This window comes from Oryzias latipes, chromosome 9, assembly GCF_053564925.1.
Source record: "Oryzias latipes strain Hd-rR chromosome 9, Olatipes_Hd-rR_3.1".
Classification (NCBI taxonomy): Eukaryota; Metazoa; Chordata; class Actinopteri; order Beloniformes; family Adrianichthyidae; genus Oryzias; species Oryzias latipes.
In genome coordinates, this window is record NC_136245.1 from 1,875,369 (window position 1) to 1,894,100 (window position 18,732).

Consider the following 18,732-nt stretch of genomic DNA (forward strand, 5'->3'; position numbering starts at 1 on the left):
TTTCTGTTGATGGAGCTTCAGTTTCATTTACAGATGAGGAGGATGGATTTGTTTAAAAACTTCCTGGATTGTTTAGAACTGTCACTGACATGATTGTGTCCTTATTCACGCTCTTGAGATGCTAAGTCCTTGCAGTTGGAGATTTGAGATATGTTCAGGTTTTCCATAACCGTTTTATGCTAGAGTCCTTCAGCCCATCTTTCTAATGACTGATTGTAACAAACCCTTTTGCAGCAGTGATCTTACAGAATTGATGTTAGTTGCAAAAGCTGCTCAACGGTTTCCCTCCTTATTGAGTCTCTTTCTTCCGTTTGCTGCTTGTTGCTAAGCATCACATTGGAAGTGTGCTCACTTAGTGTGAACATTACCTGCTTTTCTCTCAAATATTGGTCACAAATGTGTCTAAATCTGTGACAGGGAGTACTTCTCTGCTGCTGAGAGAATCCATCCCGCCTCACAGGTGTGCCAAAATATGCCAATTAGAAAGCCTTATTGCACAGGCGTGCCTTCCATTGGCCTCATTAAAAAGCCGCTCTGAAACGTGTCATTCTGTTTTATTGGGGCGATCTGGGGACTCAGAAAACCGGTCAATATGTGGTGAGCATACCAAACGTACTCTATGGATGACATGTCAAGTGAAAAGAACTGGGATGTTATCAGCTCCCAGAAATCCTTGCAATAGTCCACAATATTTGCCGGCCATTACCATAATCCCACTGCCAACATGGACCACTCAACAACCGGAGAAACTCGATGTAATGGAGATGTTGCATTACACAAGACAAATGGTCACACCAGATATTGACTGGCTTTCTGAGTCTCCACCCCCCATAAAACAAAAAGGAACATTTCAGAGTGGCCTTTTATTTTGTCTAGTGTACGGCACACCTGTGCAATAATGCTCTCTAATTAGCATCTTGGTATGGCACACCTGTGAGATAGGATGGATTCCCTCTGCAACGGTGAAGTGCTCCCTGTCACAGATTTACACACATTTCTGAGAGAAATGGTCATTTTTGTATTTCTAGAAACTGTTTCTGACTTTTTTAGTTCATCTCATGACAGATGGGAGCAAATATTATATTTTTGTTCAGCGTTTTTAAATGTTAAAAATGTCAACACAGCCAGGTTGTCTTTGGCCAAAGGAATGCTTTGGACGGAGCTTTTTATAACGTTTTGTGACGCGTCGGTCGATTTCTCTTCATTCAGAACTGAAGTGGGATCCTCTGGGGTTCTTATGAGGAAGAGCAGACACTCATTGTCTTCATTCACCCAACTTTATTGGTGTTAGCACACATCTCTGTTGGCGCCAATCACATGACACCAGGATTCACAACAAACTACACACAAACGCAGCCACACATAATTTTGCGGGCCACTGCATTTCTCAGTGTAATACATGTTTTTAACACATACATGGCACATTGTTATAGTTTCGTATATGCTGTCGACACAGATTTATACTGATACAGAATGAGAGTGTGTGTTAGTGTGCTGCAATGTTTAACAACCTTCGGTTCACAACACGTCACTGAGCATGCTGGCACTAATGGACACGCACAGACACATCACCGCTACACGCAGTCAGCAAACGGACAGCAAACACGTGTTAGGAGGAACAGTTCAGCCGCTGAAACCAGAACCAGAACCGAGGAAGACGTGCGGACATCTTCCTCAGCAGCAGACAGACAACACTTCTAAAGGAACTCAAGTGTTTACACCAGAAGAGTTAACAAACATGGAATACAACACATTTTGTGCACCACTACATTTTTTTGGAACCAGTTGCAACAAATGAGCACCTTTTAAGAAAGAAAAAGGCTGTGTCCGAGTTCCCACCCTAACGTCTATAACTACTAAAAAACTATGTAGTGTCCTGGATTTTAAAAGCAATTCGGACGCCACGCTCACGCTCTTTAAACGGCGGATATGACGTCATGAATTTCACAAAGTTAAAATCTCATTAATATGAGCGTTTTGGGACAACGATTTATGAGTCCACTGCCTTCTGAAGATAAAAACGTTGATGATTTATTTAAAAAATACATTTAAATACATTTTTCTGGCAAAAATTGTTCCGACGCAACGCATTGTGGTCTATATTCGTTGATCTAATGAGCATCGATGCACACTAGCTTTTTGCAGAGACTTCTGGGAGATTTTCTAGGGCTCTGGATTTTGGAATTGTAGATTAGGACAGCACTACAAAATGGTAAACGCACTATATAGGGAGTAGGGGAGGAATTGGGACACAACCCAAAATAACTCTGGAACCAGCTGGGAGTCGTGCGGAACCACTTCCTCTCTGCTGGACCAGGTACATCCACCTCTGGCAGCAAGAACCAGCAGCTACTGGTCCAAACAGAGTAGTTGAAGTGCAACAGGACAACATTTGGGAGGACATATTTACAAACACACACTTACTTCACACACTGCGCAGTTGGGAGCTGCGTATCATAAATTAATCAATAAATAATTTCACAACTTTAAAATTTATCTAAACTTTACACAGAAGAAAAGTCCCAGAACGTCTTGAATTTACACTGGAGGACAGGGAGCGAGTGGGAATCAAACGGAGGTGCGTCAGATGTTTTCGTGTGGTGAGACAGGCTGCAGGCAGACGGGCAGCCTCCTCACCTGACAGCAGGACCACAGGTGAACGCCCTCAGTATTGCAGTAGAGGTCTGCTGATTGATACGTCACATTGACGAACCGGCAAAGTTCACCGTAGCATCACAGAGAGCTCACACACACACTCATATTAACCCTCAATAGACGACTGGGGGCTCTCTCCATGGGCGGGGCTACCTTTACTGGGACGACTGGGGAGGGATGACAGAGAAACAAACACAAAGATGGAGAGAAGACAAGAGAAAAGGAAGAAAACAGTCAATCAAGTGAACCTGAAGAGGAGGGCGGCGCTCCAGGACTGAAACAGCGGTTCCGGTGGATCCAGTTGGAACCCATCCCAACCAGTTCTGAACAGCTCAAAACTAATAAAAGGATTCTCTCATGAGCAGTAAATGTCTGAGCTGAACCAGAACGAAAGTACTGACACCAGTTAGTGCTACGCAACCAGTGTCAGTCAAAGAAACAACGCTGAGAGAAACATTTGGAATTAGATATCGACCATCTCATCTGCCCCCTTTTTCTGTTGGCTGTTTTTTATGAAGTTCTTTTCCCTACAAACATAAAAAAAGTGGTGTAGAAACAATTGTCTATATAATATAACTGGACGAATTGCGTGTGACGTCACCTATTCCAACCAAACAAAGTCAATCCAGTCACTGTTTTACCGGGATATGTCCAACGCCGCGCTGGAACCAGACGTTCTCAGTAAGCCGTGATTGGTCCATCTAGAGTTCTACGGCAACCACTCTCTCCAATCAGGAGTCAGCATGTTAGAAGGCCGCACCCATTTCACTGAGAGCAGGCTTGGGAGAATCTGTCAATCAAACGCTTCGAACGTCCGACGCGAGGGCACCTACGTTTAAGGCATCTGATTGGTCCGTTTCAATAACTTGCGCTACAGCAAAAACATCCTTAAAAAAATAGGATTTGCGAGAAAATGTTAATAAAAGGAATCAGATCCAGAACGGTTCTTCTGACCAACAGACTGACAGAGTAACAGTTGTTTTTTTTCTCTTTTGGAACTTATGGAATTTTGGCCTGTCTGGGACAGGCGCGTACTTCCTGTTTGGAACGCCAGGGGGGCGGAGTCACTCAGTCCAGTTCTCATTTACTGTCAATGGTAGAAACAGACTCTTCAAGTTCCAAAAGAGATGATCTTCACAGCTCTGTAACATGAAACGAGCGTTCTCTGTTCTGACAGTAAACCGTTGTTTCTCCCCAATGCAGCTTGAGCTTTAAAGGTTGATGCTTCACACTCCACCACACACAGAGGTTGTCGTCTGTCGATGAAAACAGCGGCTGGCAGTTTCTCTCACTATCCTTGTGCTGTTTACGTGCTTTTATTTTCTGATTTGTTTACTGTAAAACTGCGATTTTATCAGATGGGGAGGCGGCTACCGGCAGCAGACACTTGGACATAATGTGTATGGAGGACCTGGCGTCAGAGGGCGGAGTCAGAGGCTGGCCTGGTTCATTGACATGGAGATGCAACAGAACTTAACTTGGTAAAAAAACAACAGCAGAGACACAGTCGGCTCAGTCACACAGCTAGCTAGGAGGCTGGGGTGTGGGCGGGACCACGAGGTGTGACCGGGAGCGCTATCTGCACACACCCACTCATACGGGGGCGGGGATGGGACTGAGACATCACTGACGTACCATTGGTGAACTCCTCACTGGTCACTGACAGAGATTCTGAAAGAATAAGAGAAAAGGGCTGTGGGCGGAGCTCCCACTTACCACCAACATTCCTGACAGCTTCCTGCTTGCCCTTATATGGTACTGTTAGAACAGGATCACACAAACAGAGACCACATAGACAGACAGACAACATGGCTCCATGTAGATGAGTGGAAGGGGAAATTCCCTGCCTCACTGCTTCCTCTGCTCAGGTGATCCTCATCCTGGAGACACAAAGGGATCCTAAATGTGGGAATAACTGGGAATGTACTGAAGGATGAAATGATGAGGGAAGGGAGGACAGGAAGAAAGACAGACCAGCCTTTCTCTCCCAAGTCTCTGTGAGTCGTTTGTGGATCGTCTCTTCTTGTTCTACAGCACCGTCTGAACCTGTTCTGATCACATTGGACCAGCCGTGTCCAGCTTCCTTTGCAAACCCGGTTTAAAAAGCGGCCAAGCGTCTGGGTAGAAACGTGTCTGCATGCTGGGGCTCTGCACATGCTGCGTGTGTGCGGCTGAAGCTGGACACACTGGTCTGAACATGGGACACACCCATGTTCAACCTGCAGAAAACATCCTCACAGTCGTTTCACTTTAGCCTTAACGCGGCGCGATTGGATTCTTGATCATTTCTGTCTTTTGCTGAATTATCCATCCTTTCATATAGTCAGATTCCAGATCTCCACGGACTTAAAACATCACCAGAATGATGTTTTCAGACCTGGATCATCTGCAAACCGACCTCCTAAAGTTCTGTCCTGACTGCATTTGAGCTCCTCAGGAACCAGAACCTTCCGGCTCCCGTCAACACAAACCATAACAGCAGTACCTGGGGACTCCTGGAGGGGGGGCTCTATTGGGCCTTGAGGGTACAGAGGGCGTAGGTCCAGGATCCGGTGACACGGCGGGACGAGATGGGGGACCGGGGGCCGCACGTCCACCGGGTCGGGGAGGACCTGGTGGGGCGCGGCGTTGGGGGGTTGGGCTGGACATTGGAGACCTGTTCAGAGCAGCGGAGACTTGGTGATGCTGTTACGGCCCCCCTGCACGGGGCAGCCAAGCAGCTACCGGCCTACCTGCGTCCACACGGCATCCCTGTCACCTGCAGCCACGAGTCGTCCACAGGCGGCGGCGCAGTCGTGGTGACAGTGGTGGTGCTGATGTCACCAATGATGTTCAGGCCCTCTCGAAGGGCGTGGTACATCCGGAGCATCTCATCTCGGCGCTGGGCCTGGAGAGGAAGCAGAAGTTTGACCAGGTTAAAGGGCAGAGCGGGCAGGGGGCCAACCCTCTGGAGAGACATCCCCACCTGCTCCTGGGACTCCTCCATCAGGGTGTTCTGGTCTCCACAGGAGTAAAGATGAGCCAGCAGGTCCGCATGGATGAACTCCTTAGTCTGAGGAGCCGAAAAGTCACATCAGGTGTTAGGGTTAGGGTGTTACCTGCCTTGGTGTGTTTTGCATGTGGTCCATGTGGTCTTTGTTTTAATTTGATCTAAATCTTATTTGTCATTTTAATGTTGTTGTTTGTATCAAAACGTTGTGGGTGGAGACTTTTATTTTGATGGTCGCGCTGCTACTTCCTGTTGGCCCCCAGCATCCCCTCAGTCTCTGTGAGGACTCAGGCGAGGTAAGCAGCCGGGATTTCTCCCAGTAGTTCAGAGTAAAAAAAAAAATCTCCAAGTGTTACACAAACCTAAAAATAAAATGCTATTTAGTTCAAACTCTCCCCACAACGTTTCTGTCCTTGTTAACATGAAATATGTTTGTAAATGCAAATGCAGGGCTTGGCTAGTGTTAGCAGAGACTCAAGCTAGCAAACATGGGCTATGTTCGAACTCCCTACTTCCTAACTACTAAAAAACTATCCAGTGCCCTGGATTTTAAAAGCTATTCGGACACCATGCTCATTACTATTATTATTTTGTTCTCAATTGGCGACTATGACGTCACCAACTTCCCGAAATAAAAACCTAATAAATATGAAGATTTTACAAAAACTATTTCTGAATCCACTGTTCTGATGGAGAAAACTTGTGTGGGTTATAAAAAATTTTTTTTTAAAAATTTCTTCCATCCAAAATTGTTCAGACGCAATGCAGCATGGTCTATACCAGGGGTGTCAAAACTCATTTTGGTTTGAGGGCCACATTCAACCCGTCTGAGCTCAAGTGGGCCGGACCAGTAGCATAAAGGCAAAATAAAGCTTTATTCTTGTTTTTTTACCCAATTGGAAAACATGCCTCAACCAACATGGTAGCCTAATCATTTCTTATTACACATTCATTCACAGAGGCCAATGGATCTTAAAGAAAATTAATTTCACTTTAAAAAATATTGGTTTATTCAATTTTATACAGCCTGAATAATTTAAATCTGACACTGAAGCAATCCTGATAATAAATTCAAGAGGGGCTACAGAAAAAAATGAAACATCTTCCTAAAATGTAAACGTCCAAACGATGACAAAATTACACTAAATTAAACTTGCAAACATTTGTGAACATAAGAGTTTGGAGTTAACCTCCTTTCACTCCTCAAATTTCACCCGTCCATAGATATCAGGATTCAAATCCTGAGCAGAAACACATTTACTGTCATTCAAGTGTGCAAAACACAATGAAATGTCCATTATTATTATCATTCATTATTATAAGAATCGTTTCCTGGTTTCTGCCTGAATTTTGTGTAGACACCTGCCTTCTTCCTGACCTTTGATGGAGCGCCATCAGTGACCAAAATTACTTCATGTGACTAGTTCACTCCAACCTTGTCCAGCACAGTAACTAGAGAGCTGACTATGTCATCAGTTGTTGTTGTGTCCATCAACTCCAGAAACTCCACTGTGACGTCTCTTCATCACCTTTAATAAATATGCACAGCTGTACATATCTGTGATGTGGGTGCTTTCATCAATTGTGACTGAAAATACAATAAATGACTGGATTCCTTCATATGGCTGCCCATGTTTCCTCAGAGATGTTGGATCTGATCATAATTCTTCACAGACTCATGTTTAAGGTCGACTGCTTTTTGGGAACAAGACTTCTGCAGCCTTCAGCCTTTTTCAATAAGTTCACCATCAGAAAATGGTTTGGATGTTTGCTCCAACTTGTTTGCAGTAAGGTAGCTAGGTGTCACTGGTCCATCACTGACGTCACGTCTGCAGTAAATCCAGAGGGTTATTTATCGGTCCAGCTAATAGTTGCTAAATCTTTTTCTTAACTGCAAATGGTGAAACTTTTCTTTGTGGAGAGTCTCATAGTAGTGCTGAATGTTATATTCTTGGAGAACCTGTGGATGACATACCAAGCTTGCAGGTTTGCATTCAGCTCAGTGAACAAATAAAACGCTTTCCATTTTCCTGGAAAGCTCAGGACTTCACTTCAACCTTTTTTATCCTTTTGACAACATTTTGGTCATTAGGGTTAAGTTTAGGGTAAAGTTAAAAATGCTTATAATTCATTTGAAAACATCATATTGTCTATAAATCACCCAAACAGGAAGACTCGAAAACCTGTTTTATTCATAATTATTTATCGCCCCCCCCGGCCCATATTCAGAATTTCTAACTGAGTTTTCCGACTTCCTATCGACTATTGTCTTAGATTCTGATCAAACTATAATATTAGGGGATTTTAATATTCATGTTGATGACCCCAGTGACTGTCTAGGAAAGGCTTTTGCAGCTTTATTAGATGATGTTGGTTTCACCCAAAGTGTGAATGAACCCACTCACTGTCATAAGCACACCCTGGATCTTGTTCTAACCCATGGTATAGAGATCAGCCAGCTGAGTGTCCTTCCTCTTAACCCCATCATTTCTGATCACTTTCTGATTACCTTCCAGTTTACACTGGAACATCCTTCTGCCCCAGTGAATAAGAAACAGCTTAGAAGAACCTTAACTGACCGTTCTGTGTCTGAGTTTAAACACACAGTTCAGCCAGTACTTAGTGATATTCTGAGAAAATACTCTGAGACCAGCTCCCATAGTATCAGTCCTAGTATAAATGACCACTTTGTTAATGATGCCTTACAAGCCCTCAGGAGTACACTCGATGTTGTTGCCCCCTTGAAACCTAAGTTCGTTAGACAAAACCGAGTAGCACCGTGGTTTAACGCTGAAACTCGTTCTCTTAAACGAGAAACCCGTAAGTTGGAAAGGGAATGGCGCCGCTCCGGTTCAGAGCAGTCTCTGGATATCTGGAAACATAGCCTATTAAATTATAAAAAAGCTCTGCGTAGAGCTAGAAGCCAGTACTATTCAACCTTAATATCAGAGAATGGAAATAATCCAAGATTTCTTTTTAGCACTATTGCTAAATTAACTCGCAGTCAGAGCTCAGTAGAACCACATGTTCCTGTTTCTCTCAGCTCTGATGATTTTCTTACATTTTTCGACAGTAAAATCTCAAATATTAGACATAAGTTAAATCAAGTTATTCCTACTATCAGCCCAGAACAGGCTGAAGCGGTAGAAATGGAGCCATCCATATAAACCTCTGTAACATTGGACTGCTTCACTGCTGTGGATCAAGCGGAAATAACATCAATTATTACGTCCTCCAAATCCTCAACGTGTCTGTTAGACCCAATTCCCACTAGACTTTTTAAAGAAACTTTTCCCCTAATTAATGATCCCATATTAACAATGATAAATGCCTCTCTGGAAACGGGTTACGTGCCGCAGTCTTTTAAATATGCAGTTGTTAAACCTCTTCTGAATCTTAGAGAAGAATTAACATCTAAATCTACAACTACATATATAAAAGTCCAGCAGACGAGCTTCATCCAGCCGTGGTTGTGGGGACAGTCAACGGCGCGAGTCGAGCCGGAGACAGGATCCACAGCCAGGTGTAGGAGCAGGAGCAAAGGCGAGGTAAACGGTCAGGAACTGGAGCACGGATGAACCAACTGGAGTCTGGAAGCACTCCCACTCCCCAGGAGGGGAGAGGAAAAGAGGGACAATACATGAATCGCACTGCACCAAACAGAGGCATGGAGAACTAAATGATAAATTATGATCAAGAATAGAGGAGAGGAAGGGTAGAAGTAAAAAAAGGAAAGAGGACAGAACCCCAGTGCACCATAGTTACCCCAGCTTCAACTTCTAGCAGCCTTTTAAAAGAAATAGTTATTATTAAGTTTAATTTAAACAAATTAACATTAAGTTAAATAATCTCTGAATACTAACTAGTCTGACAATAAGCCTGTCCAAAGAGGAATGTTTTCAGTCTAGCTTTGAATGTAGAAACTGAGTCGGCCTCTCTTCCATGAGCTGGGAGTTTATTCCATAAAACAGGGGCTTGGTGGCTAAACGCTCTACCTCCAACCGTACTTTTACTAATTCTAGGAACCACAAGCAGTCCTGCATTTAGTGATTGAAGTGTTCTGATTGGATGGTAAGGGACTATGAAGTCCTTAATATAGGACGGGGCCATTCCATGTAAGGCCTTATAGGTTAACAGGAGGATCTTGAACTTGATTCTAGAATCAACTGGGAGCCAATGGAGCGAAACTAACACAGGAGGGATGTGATCTCTTCTGCTGGTTCCAGCTAACAATCTAGCTGCTGTGTTCTGAACAAGCTGGAGACTTCTTAAGGAACTCTTAGGACACGCTGCTAACAAGGAGTTACAGTAATCCAGCCTAGACGTAACAAATGCATGGATGAGTTTTTCAGCATCACTCTTAGAAAGTATATTTCTGATCTTAGCAATATTCCGCAGGTGAAAAAAGGCAGTTCTGCACGCCTGAGATATGTGAGCCTTAAATGATAAGTCCTGGTCAAGTAAAACCCCAAGGTTTCTAACTGTGGAATTGGGGGCTATACTTATGCCATCCATGGAGACTATCTGAGCAGACAGAGTATCTTTGAGGTTTTTAGGACCAAGTATAATGACCTCAGTTTTTTCTGGGTTCAAGAGGAGGTAATTAATTGTCATCCAGGTCTTGATGTCACTGATGCAGGCGTTCAGTTTCTCTATCTGGTCATTCTGGTCAGGCTTCATGGATAAATACAACTGCGTATCGTCAGCATAACAATGAAAATTAATGCTGTGTTTCCTGATTATGTTTCCTAGGGGTAACATATAAAGCGTAAACAGGATCGGTCCCAAGACTGAGCCCTGTGGGACTCCATAGTTGACTCGAGTGCACTGAGAGGAATGGCCATTTATATTAACGAACTGATACCTATCGGACAGATAGGATTTAAACCACTGGAGAGCAGATCCTCTGATCCCTATGTCCTGCTCTAATCTATGGAGTAAAATACCGTGGTCGATAGTGTCAAAGGCTGCACTGAGGTCCAACAGGACCAGAATAGAAAGTAGTCCCTTTTCTGAGGCCAATAACAAGTCATTAGAGACTCTAACTAGTGCAGTTTCCGTACTGTGGTGGGGTCTAAACCCCGACTGAAAGTCTTCAAAGTGGCTGTTGTCCTGTAGGTGGCAGTAAAGCTGCTTAACTACAACTCTTTCTAGGATTTTAGAAATAAAGGGCAGGTTTGATATCGGTCTATAGTTGGCCAAGATGCTAGGATCCAAACTGGGCTTTTTCAGAAGAGGTTTAACAACTGCATATTTAAAAGACTGTGGCACGTAACCCGTTTCCAGAGAGGCATTTATCATTGTTAATATGGGATCATTAATTAGGGGGAAAAGTTTCTTTAAAAAGTCTGGTGGGAATTGGGTCTAACAGACACGTTGAGGATTTGGAGGACGTAATAATTGATGCTATTTCCACTTGATCCACAGCAGTGAAGCAGTCCAATGTTACAGAGGTTTCTATGGATGGCTCCATTTCTACCGCTTCAGCCTGTTCTGGGCTGATAGTAGGAATAACTTGATTTAACTTATGTCTAATATTTGAGATTTTACTGTCGAAAAATGTAAGAAAATCATCAGAGCTGAGAGAAACAGGAACATGTGGTTCTACTGAGCTCTGACTGCGAGTTAATTTAGCTATAGTGCTAAAAAGAAATCTTGGATTGTTTCCATTCTCTGATATTAAGGTTGAATAGTACTGGCTTCTAGCTCTACGCAGAGCTTTTTTATAATTTAATAGGCTATGTTTCCAGATTTCCAGAGACTGCTCTGAACCGGAGCGGCGCCATTCTCTTTCCAACTTACGGGTTTCTTGTTTAAGAGAACGAGTTTCAGCGTTAAACCACGGTGCTACTCGGTTTTGTCTGACGAACTTAGGTTTCAAGGGGGCAACAACATCGAGTGTACTCCTGAGGGCTTGTAAGGCATCATTAACAAAGTGGTCATTTATACTTGGACTGATAATATGGGAGCTGGTCTCAGAGTATTTTCTCAGAATATCACTAAGTACTGGCTGAACTGTGTGTTTAAACTCAGACACAGAACGGTCGGTTAAGGTTCTTCTAAGCTGTTTCTTATTCACTGGGACAGAAGGATGTTCCAGTGTAAACTGGAAGGTAATCATAAAGTGATCCGAAATGATGGGGTTAAGAGGAAGGACACTCAGCTGGCTGATCTCTATACCATGGGTTAGAACAAGATCCAGGGTGTGCTTATGACAGTGAGTGGGTTCATTCACACTTTGGGTGAAACCAACATCATCTAATAAAGCTGCAAAAGCCTTTCCTAGACAGTCACTGGGGTCATCAACATGAATATTAAAATCCCCTAATATTATAGTTTGATCAGAATCTAAGACAATAGTCGATAGGAAGTCGGAAAACTCAGTTAAAAATTCTGAATATGGGCCGGGGGGGCGATAAATAATTATGAGTAAAACAGGTTTTGGAGTTTTCCTGTTTGGGTGATTTAAAGACAATATGATGTTTTCAAATGAATTATAAGCATTTTTAACTTTAGGGCTGAGAAGTAAGCTAGACTGTGATATTACTGCCAAAGCACCTCCTTTCCCTGAAATCCTGGATTTCTGATAGTTAGCATAAGTGGGGGGGGTTGCTTCATTCAATCTAACATAGTCATCCTGATGGAGCCAAGTTTCTGTTAAGGCTAAAAGACTGAGGTTGTTATCAATGATTAACTCATTGACTAAGAGGGACTTGGAGGAAATGGATCGAATGTTTAATAAACCGCATTTAATGACATCATAATTCTGCTTGTGAGAACTGCTGTCTGTCACTTTAAGGTTTCTAAGACGCGCTCCTTTCATTTGTCTTTCAGCACATAAGCTAAAGCTAGGACCTGCTTGACTTTCCCTGCATGGGTTTTGCATCGGCACTAACCTTAAGGGAGGCTCAGAGGAGCGTCTTACACTGCTGCTCTGCGCCCGGGTCTCGTCTCTGGATTGTCAGGTTAACAGACTAAGGCTAGCAGAAATGTTTCTAGAAAGAAGAGCGGCACCGTCCCGGGTGGGATGGACGCCGTCTCTCCGCATGAGACCGGGCTTCCCCCAAAACGCGCTCCAGTTATCCACAAAACCAACGCCGTTTTCTGGGCACCATCTAGAAAGCCAGCGGTTAAATGATGAAAAGCGGCTGTACATTTCATCACTGACTAAGTTCGGCAGGGGACCAGAGAAAATTAAAGTGTCGGACATCGTCTTAGCCAGTTTACACACCGAAGTTACGTTTAACTTAACCACCTCTGACTGTCTCCGTCGGGCATCATTACCGCCTGCGTGAATCACGACTCGACGGAACCTGGACTTATTCTGAGCTAACATCCTAAGGTTCCCCTCGATGTCACCAACTCTGGCCCCCGGATAACACCTGACTGTAGCCGCTGGGAGCTCCACGTTTCTAACTTCAGAAGAGCCTATAACCAGAGTTGAGTGTTCAGCGGGTGTGTCGCTGAGGGGGGAGAACCTATTACTAACGTGGAGTCTCGGGTGCTCTAAGTTTTTGCGTTTAGCACTATGTTTCCTCCCAACCGGTACAAACCCTTGACTGTCTCCCGGCTGTTGGGAGGGCGCTGGGGTGCTAGCTAAGTTAGCCCTGGTAGCGCGGCCCGCGCTACGAGTAACGACCTGGCTAGCCGGCTTAGCTTCCACTGTGCGGAGCCGCGCTTCTAACTGCTCCAGCCTGGCCTCCAAGTCTAACACAAGACTACACTTAACACACCTACCGCTATTTTCACTAAAGGAGGCAGGATCATCACTAAACATATGGCACATGGGGCAGGAGAGAGGAGGAGAGGCGGAAGGAGTGGTGGCCATGCTAGGTTTTAAGCTAAGGCTAGCGGTGTTTAGGTAAAGAGAAGTGGTCTATTTAGCAAAATGAGAAAGTGAACAGCAAGCGGTTTAACAGTGGTGAATTCGCTAATAAAAGGTACTAGATGTGAATATTAACCCAGATAACCCTTAGAGTAAGCAATAGTAGTAAGGCTAATGCCAAACAAGAGGACAGCAGTCACACACGACTAGCACTGGGAATAGCTCACCCGGAAATGACGTCACAGGAAACCGTGACTGCTGTTGTGATTTTGGGCTATACAAATAAAATTGAATTGAATTGAATTGAATAGGGTGTCACTACTGATCATCCTTCAGTGGTCAGGGTCACAGGGAACCAAACTACTGCCTACCCAGACACAGAACTGTTAGTGTAATGTTAGAAGTGACCAGTAGAGGGCACTGGTAAGTTAAGCATGAAGGGACTGAGGTGGAAAGAACACGAGGAAGTGGTTGATGAATGTCTGGAACTGGAATGTATGTTAGAGAGCAACGGAGGAATAAAAGTCTCAAGAGTTGAACCTACAGAGTGTCCTGCAGTCTATTTTATGTCTGTAAGACAAGAACAGACATTACATGGTGTCAGAAGTGCTCCTGCATCGGGACAGAAGTCATGGCAAAGTTCAACCCGCCAAGTGAGTTCAAATTCGACAGCCCAGCAGAATGGCCGGAGTGGAGACAGCGTTTCTGCCGCTACCGGCTGGCGACCAAGCTGAATAAAGATGACGGCGAGATTCAAGTGAGTTCGCTGATCTACGGGATGGGCAGTGAAGCTGAAAAGATATTCGCTTCGTTTGAATTCGATGAGTAGGCTCATAAGAAGAACTTTGAAATCGTATTACAAAAGTTTGACCAATATTTCATTCCGAGACGCAATATTATCCACGAGCGAGCGTGTTTCTACCAACGGAATCAAAAACAGGGAGAAACGGCCGAAATGTACATTAGGACATTGTATGAACTCGCTGAGCACTGTGAGTTTGGTGACAAAAGAGACGAGCATATTCGGGACCGTCTGGTCGTTGGGATATCAGACAAAGAACTTTCCCGCCAGTTCCAGATTAAAGCGGATCTGACGTTGACTTACGTAATCGAGCGCGTACGTCAGGCGGAAGAGATAATGCGACAAGTGAATCTTCAAGCTAACCGACCAGAATCTCAGCTGGCTAAAGTCACAGCTGTCAGAAAGTCTGAGGGACAGCATAGAAGAAAAATGCAGCGGCATGAACCTAACAGTCACAGCACTCACACGAAGGAGGAGTGTGGGAGGTGCGGAAAACCACGCCATTCAGATCAAAGGCTTTGCCCTGCACTGAAAAGTAAATGCAACAAGTGTCAAAAGCATGGACATTGGGAACGTAAATGTCATTCGAAAGCAGTGAGAGAGGTCACAAATGACCTTCCAGAGCAGGCATATTTCCTGGGAGCCGTAAACGGGGAAGATAAAGATTGTGCATGGACTGTAACTTTACCCATAAAAAATGTGAAGGTGAACTTTAAAATTGACACGGGAGCGGATGCTACGGTTATTGATCAGGAGACTTTCAAAAAGATGAGCCCTACAACTGAACTGTTGGCTCCAGATACACAATTTGTAAGCCCTGGAGGTGAAATCAAATGCATGGGGAAGTTTCTAGGCGAAACCAGCTACAAAAGAAAAAACTATGCATTTAATGTGTACGTGATACAAGGAACAAGCTGCTTGTTGGGTCACAGTGAAGCTGTAAAATTGGGCTTAGTGAAGAGGCTCGAGGAGGTCTCAGACGTGTTTGGAGCTGGAGGACTGCTTAAAACTGAACCAGTAAAAATAGCCCTGCGTGAAGACGCCCAACCATATGCGGTGCATGCAGCCAGACGGATACCTCTGCCGCTGGTGCCACTGGTGAAAAAGGAACTTCAGCGCATGGAGACAGAAGGCATAATTGAAAAAGTCACACAGCCAACAGAATGGTGTGCTGCGATGGTGCCAGTTCTCAAACCCAATAAAAAGGAGGTTCGAATTTGTGCAGATCTCCGGAAACTGAATAAAGCGGTGAAGAGGGAGAAGTACATCATGCCCACCGTGGAGGAAATTCTGCCAAAACTCACAGGATCAAAAGTGTTCACATCACTGGATGCAGCAAGCGGATTTTACCAGATTCCCCTGCATGAAGAGAGTAAGATATTGACAACCTTCATTACTCCATTTGGGAGATACGCCTACCGCCGTCTTCCATTCGGCATAACAAGCGCCCCAGAAATTTTTCAAAGGAAAATGACAGAGACTCTTGCCAACTTGGAAGGTGTAGAGATCTTTATGGATGATGTTTTGATCCATGCCGAGACGGAGGAGCAGCACGACCAACGACTGGCCAAGGTTTTGAAAGTCATAGAAGCAGCAGGCCTCAAGCTGAACAGAGCAAAGTGCAAGTTCAAGCAAAGAGAAGTTCGTTTTCTAGGCCACATAATTGATGAAGCTGGCGTCAGAGCTGACCCACAAAAAGTGACAGGTATAGAGAATTTTCCACAGCCGCAAAATGTAACAGAACTTAAAAGGTTCTTGGGGATGGTTAATTATTTAGCCAAGTTCGTACCAGGGGCCTCATTTATAAACGTTGCGTACGCACAAAAGAAGGCGTACGCCACTCTCTACGCAATAGTTGAGATTTATAAAAAGCAAACTTGACGGGAAAATGTGCGGTCCTCCACGCAAGCTCTGACCCAGGCGTACGCACAAAAACGGGTGAAATGAGAAACGGCGACACCGTCGGCAGATGGAAGAAACACGTGAAAGTGACAGTGTGTGCCAAATCGTGCTGGCATGTGCTGTGCTACACAATGTGGCACAGCTTAAAAACGTGCCTCTACCCCCTGGCGCTGATTGCTGTGTTGGCCCCGACCCTGAACCCCATCCCCACGCATTTGAGCCATTTGCTGCTGCTGTGCGCCAGCGTTTGGAAGTGATGCGTCGCTTGTAAAGAAAAAGAGGTGTGGAAATATTATTTATTTAAGAATTCCCTCATCGTGCAGTTTATTTCAGTCAGGGCGATCTTGATTTCGCCCAACTCCTTGGCCACCTCTCTGATTGAACTACTGACTTCCCTCTGCATTTCAAGGACTGCATCGGTGAGGACACGTCCACTGCTGGAGGGTTGAGAGCCGCGTGCCGTGGAGACGCTGGGTCCAGACGGCTGCTCAGCTGCAGCATCGTAACCACTGGCCCCGCTGGAACACCCAGCAACTAAAATAAAATTGTTCTATATTAATAATCTGTAATTGTGTAGCCTGCATACATGTGACTTGACTGCATTCATTTTAATTATTTCTCTTACCTGTGTCAGCCTGACCCTGGCGCGTCGGCGTCCTCCTCCGTCTCAGTCAGGTGACTGAGGCGGAGGAGGACGCCGATAAGGGGGACTTAATAGGGATTCCCAATAATAGCGGCCAGTTTCTCATCAAGAGGGGTCAGCTCCGGTCCCCCCCCCACCCCACCCCCCCACGTGGCGGACATACTCTGCCGATGCAGCGCTAGACGTTTTTTTGCCTCGACTTTGATGTCCGATCATTTCTTTTATTTCTTTTTTATTTCGGCCACGGTCCGAGGTTGTGAGGCTGCAGCATTTACGGCGTCTGCCACCGTTTGCCACTCACGTGCCTTTTTGGCATTAGTAATGCCCACACTGTGTCCTCCAAACAACGTTTTATCCTCTTTTCCACCTCGCCAACGATAACTTCTACTTCACATTGAGTGAAGTTACGTTTTTTTGATTTCCTCTCTGTGTTTTCCATGATTTCGCAAGCCATGAATATTAATTTGTGGGCGTTTCACGGACTATTTATGGGCAACTATGGGCGTGTCATGTAGCCGCTAAAGCTGCGCTGCATTTAGAATCGGTTGTGATTTATAAAGGGAAAGATGCGTAGGATGTGCGTGCACACGGTTTAATAAATCCGAATATTTCTGTGCGTACGCACGTCCTATGTTTCATCCGTACGCCACTTCTGACGCAAATCCTACGCAAAGTTTTATAAATGAGGCCCCAGAACTGTCAACCGTGGCTCACCCATTGTATGAGCTACTGAAAGGACAAGTGGGGTGGACATGGGGACCTGCACAGTGTGAGGCGTTCCGAAAGGTGAAGACAGCGCTGACTACCTCTCCAATACTCACCTTCTACGATGCCAGCAAACCCACCCTTGTGTCAGCAGATGCTAGCAGCTATGGGCTAGGGGGCGTCCTCCTTCAGCAACATGGGGATCACTGGAAACCAGTAGCCAACTGTTCCAGACGCCTCAGCGATGCAGAAAGAAGATACGCACAGATCGAAAAGGAGTGTTTGGCTAGCGTATGGGCGTGCGAACACTTTGACAAGTACTTGTATGGACTGGACTCTTTTAGGTTGGTTACAGATCATAAACTACTAGTACCTCTGATGAACAACAAAGACCTGGACAGTGTACCAGTTAGGTGCCAGAGGTTACTGATGAGATTTATGCGTTTTAATGCCATAGCAGAGTATGCCCCAGGCAAGACCTTAGCGGTAGCAGACGCACTCTCTAGGGGCCCTGAACAGCGTTATGGCGAAGAGACCAGTCATGAGGATGTGGCAACACATATTGAGGTGGTAATGAGTCAGATCCCAGCCACAACGTACAGGATGACAGAGTTAAGACAACACACAGAAAATGACAGTCTGCTACAGGCAGTCATAGGATTCATCAGAAATGGGTGGCCTGAGTATGTTGACATGGTACCAGAGTCGATCAGGGAATTTTATCATGTCAGAGGTTGATGGCTTAGTCATCAGAGGCAGGCGCATTGTTGTTCCCACAGAAATGAGAGAGATTATATTGAGGAGAATACATGATGGACATCAAGGGCTGGTTAAATGCAGAGAAAGAGCTAATTAGTCGGTGTGGTGGCCCAGAATATCGGAGGAGATCGGGACAACTGTGCAACAGTGTGCATTCTGTAAGGAAAACAGAGGTTCGCAGAGAAAGGAGCCATTGATGCCTAGTGAGCTCCCATCAAGGCCGTGGCAAAAGGTTGCCATAGATTTGTTAGAGTTTAGGAAGAAACACTATTTAGTGGTATCTGACTATTACTCCAGATATCTTGAAATACTGGACCTGCCCACAACTACCAGCTGTCAGGTTGTAGCTAAGCTGAAAGCCACATTTGCACGTTTCGGCATCCCGGAGGTGCTGATGAGTGATAACGGACCCCAGCTAGTTTCCGCAGAAATGAGAGAGTTTAGTCAGGAAT

At 44.9% G+C, this 18,732-nt stretch overlaps 1 protein-coding gene across 1 annotated transcript in view; it reads right to left on the minus strand.

Annotated features, from left to right (window-relative positions):
• Window positions 1-1,263: 1,263 nt before the first annotated feature.
• The window catches only part of dnm1b (dynamin 1b), a 34,022-nt gene continuing 16,553 nt past the window's right edge, over window positions 1,264-18,732 (minus strand). Inside the window, exons 19-22 of the mRNA XM_011479737.4 lie at window positions 5,621-5,707; window positions 5,388-5,542; window positions 5,141-5,311; window positions 1,264-2,822 (exon numbers count right to left, since the gene is read on the minus strand). Of these exons, the coding sequence (XP_011478039.1) occupies window positions 2,762-2,822; window positions 5,141-5,311; window positions 5,388-5,542; window positions 5,621-5,707 (474 nt within the window). The 3' untranslated portion in view covers window positions 1,264-2,761. The remainder of the gene's footprint in view (window positions 2,823-5,140; window positions 5,312-5,387; window positions 5,543-5,620; window positions 5,708-18,732) is intronic.